The 23,125-nt window shown below is 39.2% G+C and overlaps 1 protein-coding gene across 8 annotated transcripts; it reads left to right on the plus strand.

Moving 5' to 3' along the window:
- Positions 1-12,775: 12,775 nt before the first annotated feature.
- tcea3 (transcription elongation factor A (SII), 3) lies at positions 12,776-22,293 on the plus strand. 8 transcript variants are annotated; one of them, XM_068324208.1, is made up of 21 exons: positions 12,776-13,018; positions 13,818-13,880; positions 14,061-14,166; positions 14,279-14,378; positions 15,726-16,250; positions 16,329-16,442; positions 16,714-16,818; positions 16,906-16,974; positions 17,068-17,169; positions 17,280-17,339; positions 17,646-17,705; positions 17,866-17,940; positions 18,055-18,123; positions 18,222-18,284; positions 18,402-18,476; positions 19,297-19,457; positions 19,617-19,672; positions 20,853-21,008; positions 21,112-21,258; positions 21,707-21,778; positions 21,940-22,293. In XM_068324208.1, exons 1-21 carry the CDS (start codon positions 12,950-12,952, stop codon positions 21,946-21,948), a joined length of 2,256 nt encoding a protein of 751 aa, XP_068180309.1. In that variant the 5' UTR covers positions 12,776-12,949; the 3' UTR covers positions 21,949-22,293. The 8 variants fall into 8 exon arrangements, with proteins under 8 accessions (XP_068180309.1, XP_068180305.1, XP_068180306.1 ...); XM_068324204.1 differs by having other exon boundaries at positions 21,707-22,293; XM_068324205.1 differs by having other exon boundaries at positions 17,869-17,940; positions 21,707-22,293.
- Positions 22,294-23,125: the final 832 nt, after the last annotated feature.

A 23,125-nucleotide genomic window follows, 5' to 3' on the forward strand; every position in this document is an offset into this window, starting at 1 on the left:
GCAGGAGTCTAACTTTTGCCTTATTGTGCTTTGGATGCCTAAGATACACAGAAGGTTATTTGTCCAATGGTTACTAAACTGACTACAAGGAGGTTAATTTTCAATGACCAGGCCTATTTAAATGCATACACTCATTTAGGGTGAGTTGCAATTTTTAAACAGAGGCTTGGGATCCATTTCAATCTGAGGACATGAACCATAAGGAGGGTTTTCTTAAGCACAATGGCTTCTCTCTCTTCAGTGATACTAAAGCTTTTTAACAAAGGCTGGCCTGTTCTCCCATCGATGTTACTGCTGGATGCCCAGCCCTGTTTTCTTGACTGACCATATCCATGTCATGTTGCCCAAGTCAGAATTAAAAATCTTCACAGTTTGAGTGGTAAACTTTGTAAAATCACATAAATAGTGGGAATGGCGCAGCTCAAACAGATTGAGGGTAAATATTCTTCAGGCCTCCTTATACATACAGTATTAGGTAATATTTATATCTTCATTTTGCTGTGTGTGGATCACAGCAGCTCATTTCTTCTCTATATGGAAAAGAAAATATCTGTTTTATTCAAGTCTTGAAAGAGCAAATTAAAGATGTGAAACAAATGCCCTCCCTTGTCTTTGAACAAATGTGATTAAATATATCATCAGTGGTGTGCACAACGTGAGTACATTATAAAAAACAATATAACTCATTTATTTATCTAACCTATTTAATTTTAACACTGAGTCTACGTATAGGACAGTGGAATATTAGAGTAACCTAAAGCAACCTATCAATCAGTGGTAACAGAAGGGCTTGGCTTTCAATTTTATTCCAGATTAGTTAAACTGACACAGAAACTATAACCTTTGAATACAATTTTGTTATATATCGTCTACAAAATAACTACAGTATAGTGAAATCAATATTAATACATCTTTTCACAAAAGGTTTTACTATAAAATGGGGGCAGCAGTTTTAAAAACACATTTACTACAACAGTATGGGTCACATCAACTTGTGGGACAGATTTTTTAGGGTTTTAGACCCACTCTTGAAAAGTCAGGATACATCAGTTGTTACTGCAATACTTTTCACAACAGTACGATAGAGTTCCTAACATTGTGGAAGTTCAGAGTCATTCATCCATTCATTCATTTCCTGCCGCTTTATCCACCGTAGTGGGTCACAGGGAGCTGCAGCCTATCTCAGCTGGCGGGGGACACTCTGGGCACGTCGTCAGTGCACCGTGGAGCCACATACAAAGACAGACAACCATGCACGCATGCACTCACACAGTGCATCTTTAATCAAACCTTAGGAACAAAGCTGCATGCTGATGACCTGAGGCTACTGGAGCAGTTCCTGCAAATAAGTTGTTTACAGTCACAACCTCCAGCAGCCTTTCCATCCGCAGTAACATGAGTAATTGCTTGAAGATTAACCTTTTTGACCAGCATAAGAGTTCAAATATAAGAGCTCCTTGTTTAATGATAATTGGTAGAGAATGGAACAAATAGGTCAATGGTGTCAACAGGAAACCCCTGAGGATAGTGATAAACTGCATGACGTCTACTTCTGCTCCACCCAGCAATATTTGCAAATTAGCTAAATAATGTTTCCTAATAAGGTATCCTTCACTGAGACCTGAAGTCATTGTCTTCCAACATGGTTTCTCCCCCACATAATATAAGAACATGTGGCTCCAACTGAAAGATTAAAAAAAAAGTGTTTTGACTTACGTGCAATGGGGGCTATTATACAATTAACCACTTAGCATATGGTTTGGAGCTGATTAAAATAGAGATGTTTTTAATCTAACATCCTGGTAATCCATCAAGATCTCTGGCCCTGCTTGTTTTGGCACGATGATGAAGTGCTTTGTGCTTTTGGTTAGTATTCCTTTTGCACTGTGTCTGTTTTCCAAGCAGCTGTGAGAGTTTGGCAGCGAATACAGAGATCATCCCAGGGGTGTTCTCACAGAAACAATGTCCTTATGGTCAATACTAAATCTTAGGACGAGAACATACAAGACAAGCAAGATGACCTCACTCATCACTGACCACAATAGCCCCTTGATTTACTTATCATATAAAAAAAATTATATATATATATATAAAGAAACTGCAATCGATGATGAATTTCATAGAAAAAAATTATATATTTTCATCAGGATTTGAATAGAAACAGATTTTGGCCAAGCGTAATACAGTAGTGCTAGATTTCTGAGACATCTAATTTGTAGTTTAAGTTGAAGAGTGCTGTATGTGTGTGGCCTGAGGTTCTGTGCACACGTCTGTGTGAAAGGAGGATAATGCCACAACAAAAATCAGACTCAATCTGGTCTGGTGTCCGTGCTATTACATTTTCTGAAAAGAGTTTATGCACTCAAGGGAATGATTATAATGCTCCACTTACTCATTATGCACAGGGAATTCTCATTGCCACACTCTCTTCATGTGGACTCTGATGCAAGACAGGAGTCACTGACACTGACCTGAGTCAGGAGATGAAGATGTTCTGTATCAAGCCGGAAACATGAATGTGACATCATTCTGAGACTGCAAAGGGAAAACAAATGTTTTAGTTGAATGAAACACGTTTAAAACAATAAACCATTTAGAAACAAGATTTTTCCTTTGGTAGTTATGAAAAAGAAATCTGGACAGCAGAAAAGTAATAAATGCTTTTGGGACTGGATGTGCTAAATGTTTCTTCCATTATGGAAGAAGTCATAGATTTCCTATGAGATGAATAAAGTGTCCGTCTGTCTGTCTGTCTGTCTGTCTGTCTGTCTGTCTGTCTGTCTGTCTGTCTGTCTGTCTGTCTGTCTGTCTGTCTGTCTGTCTGTCTGTCTGTCTGTCTGTCTGTCTGTCTGTCTGTCTGTCTGTCTGTCTGTCGGTCTGTCTGTCGGTCTCTCTATCCATCCATCCATCCATCCATCCATCCATCCATCCATCCATCCATCCATCCATCCATCCAAGCCAACAGAATAGTGATGGAGCTGTTTTCCACCTACACAGACCAGCTGTGCTATAACTTGCTGTAGAATTTTCTCTGTAATCAACTACGACATTAAAGTTCTGCTTATTAATTTCTAACTCCCAGGAGACAACAACTAATTTACTAATTCGTTATCTGTAATGCTAATCCCGTCAAGTGTTTGGGGGCCTGAACAAGTCCCCAGTACGTTACTGGGCTATGTGAAATGGAAATAACCAGTCATACTTGTATTCATTCGTATGCGCAATATAGTCGTCACACAGTCATCAGTTTTTCTGAGTTCCTTATTTTTGGTGGTGAGAGGAAACTGGAGCGGTCTACACAGAAATGTTCCAGGTGGGTTTTAACACAGAACAGTTCATCAGTCTTTTAAATAAGAAAGAAAGAAAAAGTTGAGTAAAAGTAGTAGTAGATTTTTCTTATCATTACCTCCAGCACTATTGTTAATATAGGACCTACAATGTCTATTAGATGATATGCAACTTCTCCATGAGCACAATCATTCTCCCCTAAAATCAATTGAAATAATGTTTCAGAGGAAGTAACAGCATGTATCTAAATGACAAATTAATGATGACATAATCAAAATATAAGTTTTTCTTCTTTAAGATGAATTTAAAAATGATTAATTTGGAAATTCAAACCGTAGCAAAGGATAGAGCTGAACCCAGCAGCAGCTGGACACTGTTTGACTGCGAATCCTTAATGAGTGTGTGTGTGTGTGTGTGTGTGTGTGTGTGTGTGTGTGTGTGTGTGTGTGTGTGTGTGTGTGTGTGTGTGTGTGTTCACATTCATGTGTCGGCTCATTTAGAAAGTGATGTCATGATGGCCAGAGGTGATATGCCAGAACATGTTAATACAGATTGCAGGCAGGGGAGTTGCTCCTGGGGCAGGAGGGAGGGTGTGGGGTAATTTAAGGTGGTGGATGTGTGTGTCCAACTACCAAAATAGCTTACAGGAGAAAAATAGAATCTGTTATTTCATTTCAGAGGTCAGAGAGCATGGGGGAATGTACCACAGACCTGCTGCTGAGGCAAAATAAAGTAGGAGAGACACTCACACACAGGAAGGACCAGCACTGAGCATTCCTGGCATTACAGCCCACTGACAAACAATCCTAACTTTATCCGAAGAGCCGAGCCAAATGAATAGCTGCAGTGTGGAGAGTTTACACACTGAGGGGGGCAGTGACTAGCCTGATCCTCAAGCTGTCCCCATCCAAACACCATAATGTCTGAGGTGGAACACTCAAGTGACTATTTATATTTTCTTTATTATTATTATTATTATTATTATTATTATTATTATTATTATTATTATTATTATTATTATTATTATTATTATTATTATTATTATTATTATTATTATTATTATTATTATTATTGTTGTTGTTGTTATTAAGACATCAGCAGATGTTCTTCTTGGTGCACAGTTTCATTTATATGTCAAAACATTTTCATAAATTCTACAACACATGAGCAGAAAAGTGTGTTTGTGTTGTATGAAAATTTAAAAAAAAGACAAAAGATCTGTCTGCTGGTAAGAAGAAGATTTTAAATAACAGAATAACATCTGCCTTGTCCAACTGTAAAAGACATTTTATGAGAAAACAAACACTCAACACCCACCTCTCTGTGGCAAGATCAAACTGTGGCGTCTTGGCCATCATGCACCCACAGGAATATATTTAAAAACTTCACACTTCCACCCGTGTATAATTCATATTGTTGTCTCACATGTAGACAAACATGATGAAGTGGAGACAGCAGCTGACCGAAACAAACATGCCACAAATGTTCCTTGGTGGCTCTTCTGCTGCTTTCAATTAGTCAGTGTGTTCAGCAGACAGTCAGATGCTTGTGGTGCTATTGACTTGGGTCGTGATTGTCTAGTTGTGGCTTAGCATCTCTAACTAAACTCAACAGGCATGCTAAGGTTTCGATTTAAACCTAAAAGTAAGAGATAGTGGGAAGTTTGTCTTTGCTATAAAGTGTATTTATCAGCAGCAATCATTAAGATGTCCAATCAACAAGAGGCATTGATGTTTTACTTTATTATTTTGTGGAGTTGTGCTACCAAAGCACCTGCTTAGCCCTGAGACATCCACCCATTCGGATTGATGGCAGCTGTTTGACTCAGGAAAAAATAAAAATGTTTAGATTCCAAACAGCTGCAGCAAAACGTGAGTTGTAGCTGGGAACTCATCACTCAGTCCTCATGATGTTCTCTTATAAATATTCAGCATTCTGTTTGTAACTTTACTCAGTAAGTGTCTAATGTTGTTTTGGTGAACGCTGCCTGTCAAGATGGTGTTGAAAATCTGTGTATAATGATAGATTAAAGGAAAAAAAATGCTTCTCTTAAATTTGGTTTAATGTTGAAGACCTTTAAGAACTTGAGGTTTTAATTAAACACAGAAAGAGAGCTGATAATTATATGAGCAGGATTTGCTGAAATGTTGGTGGCTCGTATCAAAAGTTAAAAATCAACTTTCAGTCTTTTAAAAACTTTATCTGGTAAAAATAAATACATAAAAGCAAAAGGATACTTGAAGAACTACAGTTCCGTAGCAACTGGGTGAATTTCATTAGCAGAGAAAACCAACCTCTTATGTTGTTTCATTGTTGTCAAGAGCAATATACTGTAGGATTTTCTCTGGTTTATAGCATGTTTCAGAACTTGGCTCATTTCACTGGTTATGAAATCCCCCTCTGAATCCGTTCTCATCAGTTGGACTTCATATGGAATCCATCACCAAGACCTCTTTCAGTGATGTCCCCCGTCCTGCATTCCTAGAGTAGAGCAGGAAGTGTAGTGTTAAGAGAAGGGCTCTGTTGTGCTCTTTGTAAACACTGGTGTAGGGAATACTGTGGAAGGTCCTCATGTGTGTTTTAAAGAGGTGGGTGATAGTTGTGACTCAAGTGTGAAGACATGGATCCAATCTGATGTTGGTTTGTTTATTAGGGATCAAAACAGTCCTAGCTGTCACCGCTATGGGCCCACAATGTAACGCCCGCTGCAGTGGATTGGCTTTTTGGTCACTAGTTCACCGAGCACATCAGCTCAGAGTGGGTACACTGACACTATATTTTAGTGGTGATATTAATCTAAGCTAAATTACCCTATAAAAACTGACAGTCGTGTCACTCTCACAAAAATATAAATTAAATGGAATAACACATAAATCAGTCAGTTCTTTTGCCAGAACATTTTAACTTAACATATACTTTCTCTAAACCATGTGTCTCCAGAGACAAATATAAGCATTAGGGAACAGTCAGAAAGAACATGGCAACATCGGTTATACATTTTGTTTCTATTAGTTTCTTCAGCTCAAAGATGTAGACAAAATGCCAAACTGTGCATAATTAATTAAAATATAAAATACCTCCATGTTCACAATGTGTCATTTAAAATTAACACTGAGAATCAATAGAAAAATTATTTATGTAAAGTTATTTCGGATGGCATAGAATAGCAATTTCCCATAATAATAACCTTTCTGCTTCATTGCATACATACAATTTTCCAATCAACTACCTCGATGCATTTCCAAGCTTCATTTCCACTTCAAAACATCAGTAACCAGCCAGAGGGAGTGAATTATGACTGTGTTATTACATTGGTTTGTTGCAGCTGATCTGCATAACATTTAAATTCTTATGCTTTCAATCAGTTTTTATGGTGAGGTATAAAATAGAGCAGCTCTTTTTTGTCACTTAATCATTTTGTCATTCTAATGAGACATTTAAAGATGATGAGTAAATGACTTGGCAAAAGCAAAGCAATCCCATGAAAAATAATGAAAAAGTATGTTTTCTTCATGTGATGGTGTCAGTAAATCAGTCCTTCAGCACTGCAGTGTGTTTTGTGAGTTCATTTCCCAGTCTTTGGTTTTATCCCGACAAGCTGGACCTGAAGGACCAGAATTTAAAAAAACTAAAAACCAACCTTATTGATTCTACTTTTCAAGTAAAAAAGAAATTATCACATTTTGATGTCTGTAGAGATTCTCCATCATCCAGGTCATGGTAGATCTGTATGTTCACAGTAGCTGGACTTTTAGGGAAAGCATCAGCATGTTGTGCCTGTCATCTAAGAGGCTTCTTTTGTTCTGAACTACTGGTCTGGAGTTCCAGATATTTAACCTTATTATATTTTGACATTGAAATAGGTACACAAATAAACTCAATAGTAACATCTAAGCTTAAAAGTACCTAAAAATTAACAATGAAAAAACAAACAAACCCCAAAACAGTTATGAATGCATACTTTCAGGGTCTCTATGAAGCATGGGTGGAATTCTGTTGCATTCTGCTCATTGGCCTATGAAGACATTCAGATGTAACCTGTCTGTACATACATTACTCCTATATGCACTCTATGGAGGGGAATAAAAAATTAAAATTGTAAAATGAAAATGTAAATTTGTACATTGATGGTAAAACCTACGACACCTAGTGACTTCACACAAAGCTCCAGAGGAGCAGTAGCTCCCTGCTGAAGTGATTTACGGCAACCAACTCTAAACGCTGGCATTCACCCCTATGATGTAACACAATAACTGGATTTTCACAAATCTGCAGGCACAGATACAGTACATTAAGGATTTGATTGGATAACATGGATTCTCTTCATCCTTGTAGTCTTTTTGTTTTCCTTCTGTCTGTTGTGAGGATAGGCAGATGTCCTGGTTTTTCATACTTCAGGCAGACTCTCCCCTCTTCAAGGCTCCATTAAAGCTGAAAATAGGGACTCAAACAAAACAAGATAATTATATAATACCTTGAATTCATTATAACAGAAATGAAAATGTAAAGTATACATTGTCTTGTGAATTGCTTGAACTTCTTAAAAAGAGATCAAATGACAACAATTAAGATATCCCTTCCTTAGTGGACAGCTCTCCTCTCTACTGAGGATCTTTAACTTCCTGGACCCCACATAGACAGAGAGTATCTGTGTGCTTTTAGTGAACTTAACCAGAAACAAATACACACCATTCTATTTCCCACCCACCCCCAAAAGACACAGGAACACACCTACAGCATGAATTGAGTAACACACAGGCATTAGTATACATCAGCACAGGAGACCTCACGGTCATGACATCGCCTACGCATTAATGAGTCTGTTTGCACTAACCGAAAGGCGACCTCTGAGACCATCAGGAGGGTTGTTGTTGTTTTTTAACTGGAGCTCTTGGACAGAATCCTCTGCTTCCTTTGGGCTTTTGTAGTCTCATGTGGTAGTAATAAAGACACCACACTTGAAAATGAGGGCTGCATTAAATGTTTGGATAACCCCCATGACTTTTTATTGTGTTTTTTTTTTTTCCATGAGCTGATTTTCTTTTATTTGTTTCTTTATTTTTGTTTTGTGCCTGATCTCGTAGTTTTCAGTTCCTCTTACATGGATCTAGTTGAATGAAGAATGTACAGTAAATATGAAAGGTAGAAAGATGGAACCATTACATGACTAATGCGATTAAGTCACTTCTAGGATGTTCAAAACTAGGAAAAATACCCTTGTGCATGACAGGAAGAGGTAATACAAATAAATTTGGTCTTTTTACTTTGTTATGTTATTTAAATTACACAGACTGGGATTCGGTGTTTAGGGACACTTTTCTACAACACAGAGGGGAACAAATGAAGCCTCAGCAAAGAATAAAATGTAGGTTAACACAGCGTATACATGTGTGAAATCAGTGGAATTAGATGCTTGTCAGTGTGGCTGTTTTTTGGATAACTGGATCATTCTTGCTTGTCTCATATCATTGCAGTTTCTGTATATAATTTCCAGCAGAGAGAAAAGCCAGTTGTCGTAGGTTTTGTACTACTGTGTTTTAATTGGATTAATAGGCAGTTGAAATGGAAATGAGAGTAAGATGGGATTTACACACTAACACAATTTGGCCTGTTAGTATAGGAAGTCTTCTTTGTCAGGTTGCACAGCTTGACCCGGATTGTATCAAAGAGTGAGATTACTAAATCCTTTTTGCAGTTACTGAATGGCTGGAGGGACTCCACACAGGATTCCAAGCTGCAGCACTTTTTTCAAGCTGCACTTCAATCCATGACAGACTAATCTGGTTCTTCTTTTTGCCAGGTTTCAGTTTTGAACCAAAGGGGTCGTACTCTGACTTGTCAGCATAAATGTTGGAGTTCAAGCACAAACGACGAGTGCTCAGAAATCAAATCGCAGCCTTTGGAAGAACCACAAGATCTTTTTGCAGAAATGACACAAAGGACTCAATGTCTGTTCCATGTGCCAAAGTGTAATTAAAGGTTGTGGATAAGTTATAGTACATATTTCACATATCCATTTCCAGTCATTTCAGCCTTAAAAGGCAGACAAAGCTGTCGTATTTCTTAATAACCGGTAGTCAATGCAACATAAACTGAAGGTGCTTTTTGTAATCAGGTGCGGGTGTAAACATTTCTTGGTCAGTGCATATTTCAGATTTGGTATAGTTAGTCATTTGGGCTAGTTACTTTGGATTGTGTCTAACAGTGGCACCATTTTGGTCACAGGAAGCCCAAAATAGTGGCATCAAATAAATAAAGACTTCAGAGACAGCTGAGGGTGGAAGGATGTTCTTAAAGTCTGTGGGTGGTCAAACCTTTCCGGGACATTCAGCCTACTTTTACAAACGCCAACACTTAAACAGTGGTCATTATTAGCAGACAAACCAACACCATCAGTCTGGGACTAGCTTCCATCCAGCTGCATGTGTGCACGCCTAAACAATTTTCCCACTCTGTTTTGACATGCTCTATTACAGGTTCTGCATCCCTCACCAGAACCAAAAATATTGACAGCTAAATGAAATCATCTATTTTCTGGTCTGATGTCATCCAAAAATTGCCATAATTGCCACGGCCTGGCGTCTTTGGTCTGTGGCTGGTAGAGACACGAGTTCTGAGCAAGGTGCATGGAGAGGACAGCAGAGCAATGGATGTTACCTGCTGAATGTATAAAAACTTTCTCTGTGGGATTGGCAGTACGGTGAGGGGTGCAGGACCACTTTCTTCTTTCTGCCAGAAAAGCAAGCAAAGACAAGAAAGGACTTGATGTGGTCAGAGCCGAGAGGCTAATGATAGACTGTGAATCCCAGCAGCCGAGGCTGAGGGTACTCAGCGCAGCATATGGGAATGCACACAGATGCAATTATGTAACCACATGCAGCCTAAGACCCACCAGGAATCCAGAGTGAGACGAGCCTCAGCAACTTCACAGAACATCACATCTCTGCAGTCTCAAAAACTTAAGTTAATGTGCATGCCTTTAAATATCAATGAGTTCTTTTCAGTGGTATCAATAATTGAAACTATTTGCTTCATATAAATTAGGAATGAAAAAATGTAAAAATAATCCATGACAAAATAGTTATGATAGATTTTTGTCACTAGGAAAAGTAATTAAAGCTACAACGATCGATATTTAATAAACACGTGTGGACTGAATGAATAAGTGTGTTATATGGAAGGGGCTCAAACTTTGTATATCCTTTTCTCAATAGAGCATTTTAGTGGTTTTTCAGCGCTTTGTTTTGGCTTCCAGTCTCACAAATCTACTGTTGAGGCTCAAAAATCACAATATTCATGAATGTGGTTTTTCGAAGCAGGCAAGCCAGCTCCACTAACCCACTGTATTCTACCTTTACGGCAACAGGCATCAGACAGACTTAGAGACTGGCTGCTGAACAGTCAAAGTGATTAAGCAGCTAGAAATACAAAAAAATTTTCTATGGATTTTATGGAGACCAAAAGTAGAGTTAAAAATTGTATTATCATTATCATTGTATTATCATTATTAATTGTTGATATACATATATACACACACACACACACACACACACACACACACACACACACACACACACACACACACACACACACACATATATACAGTATATATATACAGTACGTATATACATACACATATACACGTACAGTATATATACTGTACACATGTGCTTTGCATCATATTTCAAGATTAATATTACTGTGTATCTCATGTGTAAGAAGCATTTTTCCCTTTAGGTTGATGCTAATTCTTCTCAATGTTTGGTAATGGAATCAAAATGAAAGGTTTTTATGAGATCAAATTTTTCATTTGTAAAATATGAAATAAACAAAGTAAACAGAGTTTATCGTTTGCTTTTAAAGTGCAGTAAACTACAAGTGTACGGTACCATAAAATTGGAATACAGTAAACTGTAGTACAGCATGCGTCGGTGCAGACGGAGCTCTTCTACACATAAGGAGATCAGATCCTTTACTCGGATGATGGTCAGAGATTTTGGTAAGTGGTTCTTCCTCTTTGCCTTTTTCTTTCCTCCTGTGCCACTCAGCTAGGTGCCCCACTTGCAACTACCTTCCCACACAGTACAGAGGGGTCATACACTCAGCTGGTTGTGTAACAGTGGTGTCAATAGATATTACTCTTTGCTCAAGACAAGCTTTAAAACTGTACTATCACCGGTTGACATTAACCGTTATCTTCAAAACCCCCGCAGCACAAACAAAGTGTCACAGTTTGCTCTGAGCTTACTGGGGCATGGATCATACTTTAAGGTTTTAAGATACTAACCCCCAGACATTTACATTTTACCTTCAGAACAGACAGACACAAGTTTTCCAGCCAATACAGCTGTGTAATGATATACAATTATGTTAGAAAGCATTGCTGTGTCCGTATAAACTGTTGGGAATGAGACAGAGAAATTCAAACCAATTAAAACCTCAAGTCTTTCCATCTGATATTTGAACTGACTTCAGAAAACAAATGTTGCAGCTTGCAGCTCCTCGCTCCGATACCCGCGACCATCAAAACATTTGTTCATGGGGGTGTCTCAGGGGTGGTGGGAACAGCTTTCTGAGGCTTTCAGTTCAAGGAGTGTTTCCCATGTAAGAGATTTTCTGTGAAAACAGTCTGTAAGTGATTGCTTCCAAGAAATTTTCACAGATTATGAATTAACAAATTTGACTGTGGATTAACTAGAGAACAGTTGGTCGAGTCCTCACAAGTAATTTCATTCGTTGACTGTTTATTTGACAGACCTCAGCAATGCCTCAAGTATAGACATGTGCAGTTGCAGCCATCTGAAGAAATACCACTGGAGGTTTATTACGTCGAACAAGAGTTTCTCCACTTTATCATTCATGAAATGCTTCTGCATGCAGGATATTTGAAAATAAAAACCACTAATAATCGATATGACGGTTCAATGTGAGTACAAAAATAAGTGCAAGGACTTTAGAATACTGTGCTAGAAGTAAATGATGGAAAATGGAGTTACATGTGGGTGCAAGATCTGCATTTTCGAAGCCAAAATAAACAAAATTTAAGCCTAAATGTGGAAGGACTTGGGCTGTTACTGATACAGACAGAAGAGGAGTTGCGCCCTCTGGTGGCAAACCAGAGGGCGCAAAACTTCCTGGGACAGGAAGTTTTTTTTTTTTTTAATCCCAAGAAAGTAAAAATATTTTCCTGGTGTTTTCTTAACCTCCTATCTTTGCACTGACCACAATTATATCAATAACGATGAATTTGTAAGCGAGGTAATAACCATGTAATAAAGCGTGATCAAGCCTCAGCACCGCTGGTAAGCAGATAACTGCTGAATAAAGAAATAAGACAGGATTTGCCGCACATGAGATTCAAAAACTACAGTCAGTGACCACAGGACAAGTTTACTTATTCCCCCCCTGAGAATTAGACACCCACTGTCCCTCGTGGAGCTCACGGCTATATTTAGTTGTGGTCACGTGTCCCGCTGGTCAGCTGGGGTCCCGCTGCAGACACGCCTCTGTGCTGAATGGAGGACACTGAGCGTAAAACACAACCTGACGCGGATCAAAGCTTTAGGACGGTTTTTTTTTTTTTTTTTTTTCCCCCAGTTTGTTTTCTGGCGTCTGCTCGGCTTTTTTAAACTGAATTGTTCAAAGTCAAGTAGATGCAGCGATGACGCGAGAAGAAGATCTCGTCCGGATCGCAAAAAAACTGGACAAGATGGTGTCTAGAAATAACACGGTGAGGCTGTATTTTGACACCCCGCAGGTGGCGCGTTGTTCCTCCACCGCGTGTTGAGCACAAAAGTCCGTGAATGTTTTTCTTCTTGAAATGATTTCCTCCAGTTTCACTTTGAAGGAAAGTCTTGTTTCTATCGTGTCGTTTTGTCGTGTAAAAAGTCCGTGTTTGCAATGTGACCCCCCCCCCCCCCCCGGCTGTGCGCTAACAAATGATCAACAGGTGTTTGCGCGGCTGATGTTTCCGTCGCTCCCGGCGTGATCACACGCGTAAAGTGTTGTGCGCTTGGTTGAGAGGTTTTTGCGAAACTTTTTACGCGTTTCCATGTCGAGGAATAATTAGTGTAACTCAGTGTAAACACCGCGGCCTATGCGCTGAGACCGTCTCCAGACGGGACGCTGCACTCCGGCCCACGGAGCGTCCCGTCAAGTGTTTTCCAGCGTGGGTTCATAATAAAGCAAACCGTTGCAGACGCGCTATACCTCATCCCTGTTGGGTTGCTTTTTTTTGTTTTTGTTTCATTTATCCAATCACTGTTGTTTTTTTATTTTCTAAACCAATATAAAAATTGAAGAAAAGAACTACAAAAATGAAACGTTTTCAGTTTATTAGTTACTAATTAGTTTTGGGTTGGCTCATTTGCATTCTGTCTGTCCTCTCCTGTACACATCTATTACACGTTTCTAAGCGAACACGTTCAAGATTTATAGCTGAAATGCCAGGTAAAGCAATATTTGTGTTTTTATACACTTGATGTGTTCAAAACACGGGTTAAACTTTTACTTGGTGTTTGTTTTTGCAGGAGGGAGCCATAGACCTTCTGAGGGAACTGAAAAGTTTCAAGATGACGCTCAAACTTCTCCAGGTAGACTCCTGTCTTATGTTTATACAGCATCAAATTACATAATTAATTGGATAGATCCAGTTTTCAACCTATCAGCCGATGACAAATGATCCAAAAAGAAGTGAAACAGTACATTTGAAACCAATTTGACAATCATGTGATTTTTTTTAAACCCCCCCCCCCCAATAAACATGTGTTTAGGAAACCAGGATCGGCATGTCAGTGAATGGTATCAGGAAGCACTGCTCAGACGAGGAAGTCATTTCCTTCGCAAAGGCCCTCATTAAAGACTGGAAAAGGCTCCTTGGTACTTTGCTTGATCTCTAATTTGCACCATTTATGATTTAATAAACAGTTAATAGAGTTTGTATGTGTGTAAAAAATGTGACTATATTGATATGATTTGTTCAAACCTTCAGATTCTGGCCATTCCCACTCTGAGAAACCATCAGATATGAAGAACGGTTTAGTCTCCAGTAAATCATCTGCCTCCCCAAATTACTCGCCCTCACACAGCAGGTAGGTTCACCCCTCACAGGTCATCAGGCATTTATTTGTTGAATAAACCCTAACCCTAACCCAGAGACATAATGAAGGTAAGAAATCAAGATCCATATCAGCTCATCTGTCTTCCTGCTGTGTGGCCAAAATGCCCTCATGCATATGACACATAGGATGGGATGATTAGAATTAATAACAAAAACTAAAAAAAAAGAATAATTGCCCTGAGTAAATTAGAACAGACTGATGCATAGTGACTTAAGGCTCACTTGTGTTTTGCTGAGACAGTGGATGAACGCAGCTTCTGTCCCTGCAATTTAAAAAGAAAATGACTTCACTGACTTCTAAAACTCAATTCTGTTATACTTTTTTTTCAACACTGAAACAAAAATTTCAGAACTAATATGAAAAGTTTCAAGATGACGCTCAGACTTCTCCAGGTAGATTCCTGTCAAATGACATAATTAATTGGATGTACAATTTCCTCTGAGATTAATAAAGTATCTATCTATCTATCTATCTATCTATCTATCTATCTATCTATCTATCTATCTATCTATCTATCTATCTATCTATCTATCTATCTATCTATCTATCTATCTATCTATCTATCTATCTATCTATCTATCTTTCTACCTACCTACCTACCTACCTACCTACCTACCTACCTACCTATCTATCTATCTATCTATCTATCTATCTATCTATCTATCTATCTATCTATCTATCTATCTATCTATCTATCTATCTATCTATCTATCTATCTATCTATCTATCGATCTATCTATCTATCTATCTATCTATCTATCTATCTATCTATCTATCTATCTATCGATCTTTCTATCTATCTATTTAAATGGATGAGAAAAAAATAGAATTAATTAATTAACTAACTAATTAATTAAGGAAAGAATATATGTGGTCTGGAACGAACAAACAAACAAACAAACAAGCCAAAAAAAAAATCATTACATATTGAGATTGAGTCGAACATGTTACCACAGAGGATATAAAGGACCCTGAATGGAGACTCAGGTGGAGATAATAGAGGGCCGGTGAGCAGAAGAGGAGGAGGCGGGAGTGAGCTGGATAGTGGACCAATCAGCTGCACCCTGGAGACGAACAAACTAACACACAGATGGGGACAGACAAATAGGAACAAGGGGAGAAGTGAAAAAGGAAACACGGGAGAATGGAGATGGAAATAATTTTTCTTTCCTCTCCCTGCTCCTTGAATATTTTTTTAATGTTGGCCAAATGAAGCCATTACATTACAACGACAAATCCGACGCATGTTAAACTTGTCAGGGTTTGGTGGAAGTTGTTGGACGTTGGTAAAACTGCTAATTCCTTTATTTCTGTCAGTCTCAAGCGACAGGATGTCAAACAGACAGAAGACATTGACCTTGATAAAAAACTCTCCAATAAAAACAGAAAAGTAAAACATTATGATGAGCACAGAAACACAGAGAGATACCCAGATGAGACGCACTTAGAGGACCCTCAAAATGAGACAGATCCCCAAGAAATTGGAAAGGACAAGCATCTAGAAGATCTGAACAAACAAAGAGCTGCGGGGGACACCCAGCTGGAAATAGATAACAAGAGACAGAAGCATGTACAAGACCTGCAGAGAGACCGACACAAGCCGGAACAACGGAAAGAAAGACCGTTGGAAGAGCTAAAAAAGATAAGGCAGATGGAAGAAGTCAAAAAGGAGAAACACCCTGAGGAGTCCAAAAAGCACAGCTGCACCGATGATTCAAGGAAAAGCAAACAGAGAGAAGAAAACAGAAACGAGAGGCTGATAAACACGGTGCAACAAGAGAAACCGCCGAGTGAACCCCACAGAGAGAAACCTGCTGAGCTTCACAAACCCATGTTTGAAAGGTGAGAGCAAAGTGCCTCAAAAATGAATCGTACATCAGAAACATTGAGTCGATCCTCAGGTCAAGTTATTTATTTCAGGAGAGGAGTTCTGGACAGCAGGATTCTGTATCCCACTCGCTTCCCCTCTCCTCCTCGACAAACTCGGCCTCTTGTCCAGATCAAACGTCCCTCTTTGGACCTGAAAAAAGATAGGTCAGCACCTTTATCCAGCCTGAACATGGTGACAGTGCTGCTGCATGCAAACCTGTTTCTGAGTCACTCACCTGTGCTGACGTCTGTTCCTGCAGTGTAATAAACAGACTCATGACCTAACTGGACAAACTGTGTGCATGGTGCATGCTGGGAAAGGTCAGACAGGTGTGTCTTTATTAGTTGGCTTTGGCATTCATTTTGAGCTGTGTGCTTCATTAACGGGGACTCCTGAGGTGCAGCGCTGATCTCTGCTGTTCTGACATTTGCTCAGGAAGGACAGTAAAGACTCTTCCTCCAGACATCCCTGTCCTCCTGCTCCTCATCCCACCTCCACTCCTTCGGCAAAGCGACCTTCTCTGGAAGCAAAGAAGGAGAGGTCAGGCTGGCTTTGGTGCATATTATTAGAGCAATTTCTGAGTGAGAAGAAGGGGATTTTCACAGGGAAAAATTATTTGTACTTTAGGAAGGTTTCCCCAGACCCAAACGCTCCGATCGCTCCTCTTCCTCTTCACCTTCATCCCCCTCCACCAAGGTCAGGGTCTGCATGCCCACAGCCTTGCCTCACCCAAATTCCGCTCACATTTTGAAGTGATGTGGCTCAGCTCAAATGTGTATTTTCATTTAGAAAAGAGCCTCCTGACCCCAATGCTCCACTTCCTCCTCTCCCTCTTCACCTCCACCCTCCTCCTCCCCTGAAGCGTCCCTCACTGGATGGGAAAAAAGAGAGGTTTGACTCCAGATGAGTTTTCCTCACATCACAGTCTGCATGTCATAGCAGCCTTGATTATCACAGAGATGATCTCTGCTCTGAATCCCTGTGTTGTTTTGCTGCGACAGGAGGGAGTCATCAGACTCTAAAGCGCAGAAGAAGACATCTGACCCTGTGAAGAGGGAAAGGTCAGCTGTTAGGGAACGATCAGGCCTCTCATTCATCCTCAGGAGGAATACTGACTAAATATTAGCACACTGAAGCAGACAGTGTTTTTGCGCTGGTCTTTTGACTTATACTGATTTATCTTTTTCTTTTTTACACTGCTTCAAAGGAAATACAAATAAGCTCCTTTAGACTTTAAAATGAATTTCTGTTTCTGAAGAAATATATCAACATTTAGATACGTACTTAATGGTGGTCTTCAGTGTATCATCATGAAAGAAAGGATAGCACCAGATATTTTCACCACAAAGACTGTTTTCATTTTGCAGGAAAGACTCATCGGGAAGCAAAGTATATAAAAAGCACTCAGATGAAGCCAAGAGAGAAAGGTTGGCGAGTGTGAGCGTTAGACCAATGTGTGTGATGTCATGTCCTGGTTCACCTCAGCTTCATCTGAGAGCTCGTCATCAGTTTTAAGTGCACAAAAAAATGACTTTAAAGGTTTTATGGTTGGCCAGAGTGGATTAAATTATTAAATGTTTCCTTTAGCAGGAAAGATTCATCTGACTCCAAACCATCTCCTCCCAAAAAGACCTGTGTGGATGTAAAGAAGGACAAACACAGGTGTGCAGGAATAGGAAACATTATTCTGCGGATTTACACTGCTTTATTTATTAACATGATCTCACGTGTCTATGTAATGTTTTTAAACATGTCAACACTCCTCTTATTACTTAGGAAGGAGTCAGGTAACCTGAAGTCTGGACAACCTGTGAAACGTAATTCAACCGAGTCCAAACCTGACAGGTACTGGTGTGCAGGATTTAGAACCTCAGCTGTATCTGTAAATAAAAGACGTATTGAATAAAAACATTCACTGAAAAAGAGGTTTTTACCAACTGCAGATGGGAATCCACTGATTCAAAGAAAAGCAGCTCATCATCACCAAAGAAGCTAACAGCTGACAGGTAATAAAACACAAAAATGAGCATTGATTAATACAAAAATTAAATAAATTTGAAACTAAAAATAAGTTGCTTCTTTTAATGCAAAGACAGAATGACATTGATTGATTTGTTTTGTAGGAGAGAGTCTCAAGGCTCCAAGACCTCCCAGCCTGGACCTCCACAGAGGAAATCCTCCACTGACAGTAATGACAGGTACTGTAAATACTTTCACATTAAAGTCATGGGACCTGCTTCAGAAAATGTATCAAGGATACTGATTTTTTTATATTTACTTAAATGAAAATACTCAATCTAACACCTTTATTGACATACAGTAGCACACTGTAGGCATAAAATGTAAGAGGGGTCAAAGGTCATTATCTCATTTATTATATAATACATGTCAAATATATGATATCAATACAAGCATGGAACGGAACACTACAGTACATGAGAAAAACAGATTTAATTTAAGATTGGTGCCAATCTTAAATTAAGATTGGCACCAATGATTACAAGTAAGTACTTTTTATTTACATGTGTGTAAATGTTTTAGTGTCTTTTCAGTTGAGTGTTTTGTCTTTACGATCTGCCCAACACCATACAACAGAACATGTTAGCTTCTAATGTTGTACTAAGGTTAAGGTTAAAACCATCAAACATTTCTGCTTGAATAATGACATAGATTTGACTTGGTGATATGGACTTCAAGTCTTATGCATTGGTAAGGTTAAAAATTCCATTGCAGATTTATTTTAAATTGTAATGTAGTTATTATCCACCCCATGGAGATAATGTTAGTTGCTTGTTTTTGTTTGTTCTCAAGGTCATGCAAAAAACACTCATTTACCGATTACTGCAGTAGTACAGATTTGAATTAAAGTAGGTTTAAAAGGTTATGCATGTTGAGATTACACTGGATAAAGAGCAGATGAATCTGGAAGACATCATGTCAAAGAAGTGGAGTTATACATTTTACCGTGTCTAGTTCGAGTGTGTTCTTTACTAATGACTCTACTTTTTCCCTCTGCAGGAGAGGCAAAAACGACACCCCTAAAACTCCCACAACCCCGACCAGCCCCATGTCGCCCAGCTTCAGCTCACCTGGGGGCCCACTGCCTCCTCACCTCATTACTCGAGACTCCATCAGAGACAAGTGCATTGAGATGCTGGCAGCTGCCCTGCGCACAGACAGTGAGGCCAAGATGTTATTTAATCACAGAGCTCACACTACAGCTGCTAGCATGATACAAGTCACACAGGTTGCATAGTGGGACTCAATAGTCATCTATCTGAAGAACAAAGGTTCACTAAAGTGTTATACAACACAAAAAACTTCTCTTGTCTTCATAGACGACTTCAAAGATTTTGGAACTAACTGTGAAAGCATGGCGGCAGAGATTGAAGATCATATCCTTTATTTTTACATCCCGCTTCAAAGCGGTGATATTTTGTAATTGTCAGTGTTAGTTCGTCCGTTCATCCGTCCGTCAGTCCGTCCTTTAGTCCACCAAATATCTTCGCAATTGTTGCAGATAGAAAGATGAAACTAAAAACACATTACTCTGGCGGCAAAGGGAATGAAAATGAGATGATGACCTTGACCTTGAGAAAACTAGGTCATGGTCAAATTTCAACTTTTTTACAATCAGGATAAGTTAGAAAGACGAGGGAGAAGGCCAATGTGAATAAGACCATAGATCAGAGCACTAGCTTTGATCTTTGACCTATGCAAGTACGTCAGGTTAAAATTTTGAATTCAGGGGTGTCGCAGGATGTTGCAGTCTGTGACTGCCTTGGTTCTAGTTTGCAGCTGTGAATGAATGACCCAACTAATCGGTTATAAATATACACAAACCTTCCCCTGTTTAGGCTCCCTATACTTAGGCCTAACCAAAAGTAATCAAAGTAATCAACTGTCAAACACAAAACAAGCACTAAATAAACTGAGTTATGATTACTGTTTGGGTGAAAAGGGCAACATTCAGGAATGGAATAACTTTTTCTGTGCTTCAAAGACAGCAAAACCCTCTAACACACTGCACAGCATGAAAACACAATGAGTTATGAGGTAATACCAGGAGCACAAGATAATTGAATGTCATAGTTGTGATAGTGATGGGGTTTGCGACAAAATCAGTCTGCTTTGTAAGTGTACAGATTAAAAAATAGAAATCTGATCAGTCAGTATTAATGATCATTGGTGTAGTCAATGGGCAGAATGGTGGAGCAGTGGGAAGCCCAATCGCCTCACAGCACGCAGGTTTGGGGTTCGAGTCCTTTTTGTCAGGAGTTTGTGTATTCTCTCTGTTTCTGGGTTCTCCCTTGGTTCTCCAGCTTCCTTCCACTTCCACAAACATATACTTTAGGTGAATTGGTCACATCAGAATTGACCATGTGTGAGTGGTTGTTTGTAGTATACCCCACTTTTTGCCCACAGCCAGCTGGGATTTGCTCCAGCATAATCCTTGACCTGCAAGACGGAAAAGTGGAGACGCTTACGGTCATCTCGTCTTCAAGAAAAGAGATGGATGGATGATTGGTGGCTTTTATCTTCATGATCAAATCTTCCTTGACTGCACTGTTGCACATATTTACCAGGAGATAAAGGCCACAGACATGAAATATAAAAATAGAGTCCGGAGCCGCATCAGCAACTTGAAGGACCCAAAGAACCCTGGACTCCGTAGAAACGTCCTCGCAGGAACCATTGACTTGAGCCGCATCGCCTCCATGTCTGCTGAGGTAGAAAACACTGCCAACCACCGAGCTCCTCTCATGAACTCACCATTTAATGCTTCACATCATTCCATCTCTTTTGTCTCCTCACGTATCTGTCTTCATGTAGGAAATGGCCAGTGATGAGCTGAAGCAGCTGAGGAACGTTCTGACCCAGGAGGCCATCAGGGAACACCAAATGGCCAAAACCGGTGGCACCACCACCGACCTGCTGCAGTGCAGCAAGTGCAAAAAGAAGAACTGCACATACAACCAGGTAGCGAGACAGATGAGCACAGCACACATGAACATAGAAAAAAACAGGGTCAAAATAAAATTAGAATGATCTAATAATATATTATTACATTACTCACTATCAAGTTTTAAATCCACTGGCCACTATGTGGGTTAATTTGATAATTTTGAGAACAATATTGATAGAAGTATAAATGCATTTTACTATAATTATTATACTATATATTTGTATGTTTTTAATTTCCATGGTTACAGATAGCCTTTTATTTTAGTTTGTTCTTTTTGAATTTTTAAAAAAATCTGCCACGCACTTTACAAGACTCAATCAACTCAATCAGATTTTATGATTGTGCTTCAGTTCAGGCAGCACTGGAATATACTGTGTGTGTGTGTGTGTGTGTGTGTGTGTGTGTGTGTGTGTGTGTGTGTGTGTGTGTGTGTGTGTGTGTGTTTGTGTGTTTGTGTATTAGGTGCAGACACGCAGTGCTGATGAGCCAATGACCACATTTGTTCTGTGTAATGAGTGCGGTAATCGCTGGAAGGTAAGTCAGTCCATCCATCCATCCATCCATCCATCCATCCATCCATCCATCCATCCATCCATCCATCCATCCATCCATCCATCCATCCATCCAACCATCCATCCATCCATCCATCCATCTCCGCCTGTCGGTCTGTTAATATTGTTTTCTTTGTCTCGCAGTTTTGCTGATATCCACCAGATGAAGCATTTTGGATTGTTCTTAATAAAGGGGGGTGGGGGTGTTTATAAATTATTGCAGTGTTTTTAAAATTTGTACTTAATTTTTTTGAGATTTGTGGGCATGTGCTGAGAATCAGGGTTTGCTTTATTTTTGCTGCTGAAGACTGAGCAGGAGCGTCCTTTTTAACAATAAGTGATGATCACAGTGCTATCATGATGGTGCGATAATCCAGTTAATATTCTATGTTCTACATCAGCTGTTCACTTTTTATATATCTAATTACAATTCTACTTCATAAATCATCAGTATGGTGGCTTTGTGAACTCACGTTTAATAAAAAAAGTTGTCAATCACTTTTTATTCTGTCACTTCTCATGCCAGTAACATAATCATCAATGTCTGTAGCTAGTGTTTGCCTGTACAACTAGGCCTCAATCTACGAACACAATTGGTTCCCAGAAGTTGTTCGTAAGAGGAATTTTTGTACGTTGTTATTTGTTAAATTTCAATCTATAAACTTCATTTGAGGTAATTTAAATTCCATTACTACTGTAAACATAAAAGTGCTATTCTCATAGACTTACCAGAAAATTAAAGGACTTACAAACGCAAATGAAATAAAATACTGTACAATTGTAATGTAACTTACCATCAGACTCCAACCGTCGGGCTGTGGACCGGTGCCGGTCTGTGGGTCAATTGGTACTGGGTCGCACTCAAAGAATGCATAATTTACATTATTTCTGTTTTATTTACTATCTGATTTGGAATGATTCTCTCCGCAGCATCTGTCTGAGTCACTCTTGATGCAAGATGCTTGCCTCGGTCACATGGTTACCTTCTTAACGGGCCGCTCCCGCACACAATACATTACGAAGAACATGTGCAAAGAGCCAGTGATAAACAGTAACTTATCTAAGGGGGTACGAAGCATGACACACAGACATTCACAGAGACGCGTGACTTATAAATAAATGACTTAATGATGTCAATAAATGCACACATGGAGGAGCTGCAGGGGCTAACAGAAAAGAAATAAATAACTAAACCATTTAATCAATACATTGCATTCAATGTATTGATTTGACCAAAAATACATTTCTCACAATACAGTAATTAAAACAAAGTTAATGTCCTAACTTGTGTTTGATGTTATTTTTCTTTATTACTTGGATAGTTTGATCC

This window comes from Antennarius striatus, chromosome 9 (genome assembly GCF_040054535.1).
Source record: "Antennarius striatus isolate MH-2024 chromosome 9, ASM4005453v1, whole genome shotgun sequence".
Classification (NCBI taxonomy): Eukaryota; Metazoa; Chordata; class Actinopteri; order Lophiiformes; family Antennariidae; genus Antennarius; species Antennarius striatus.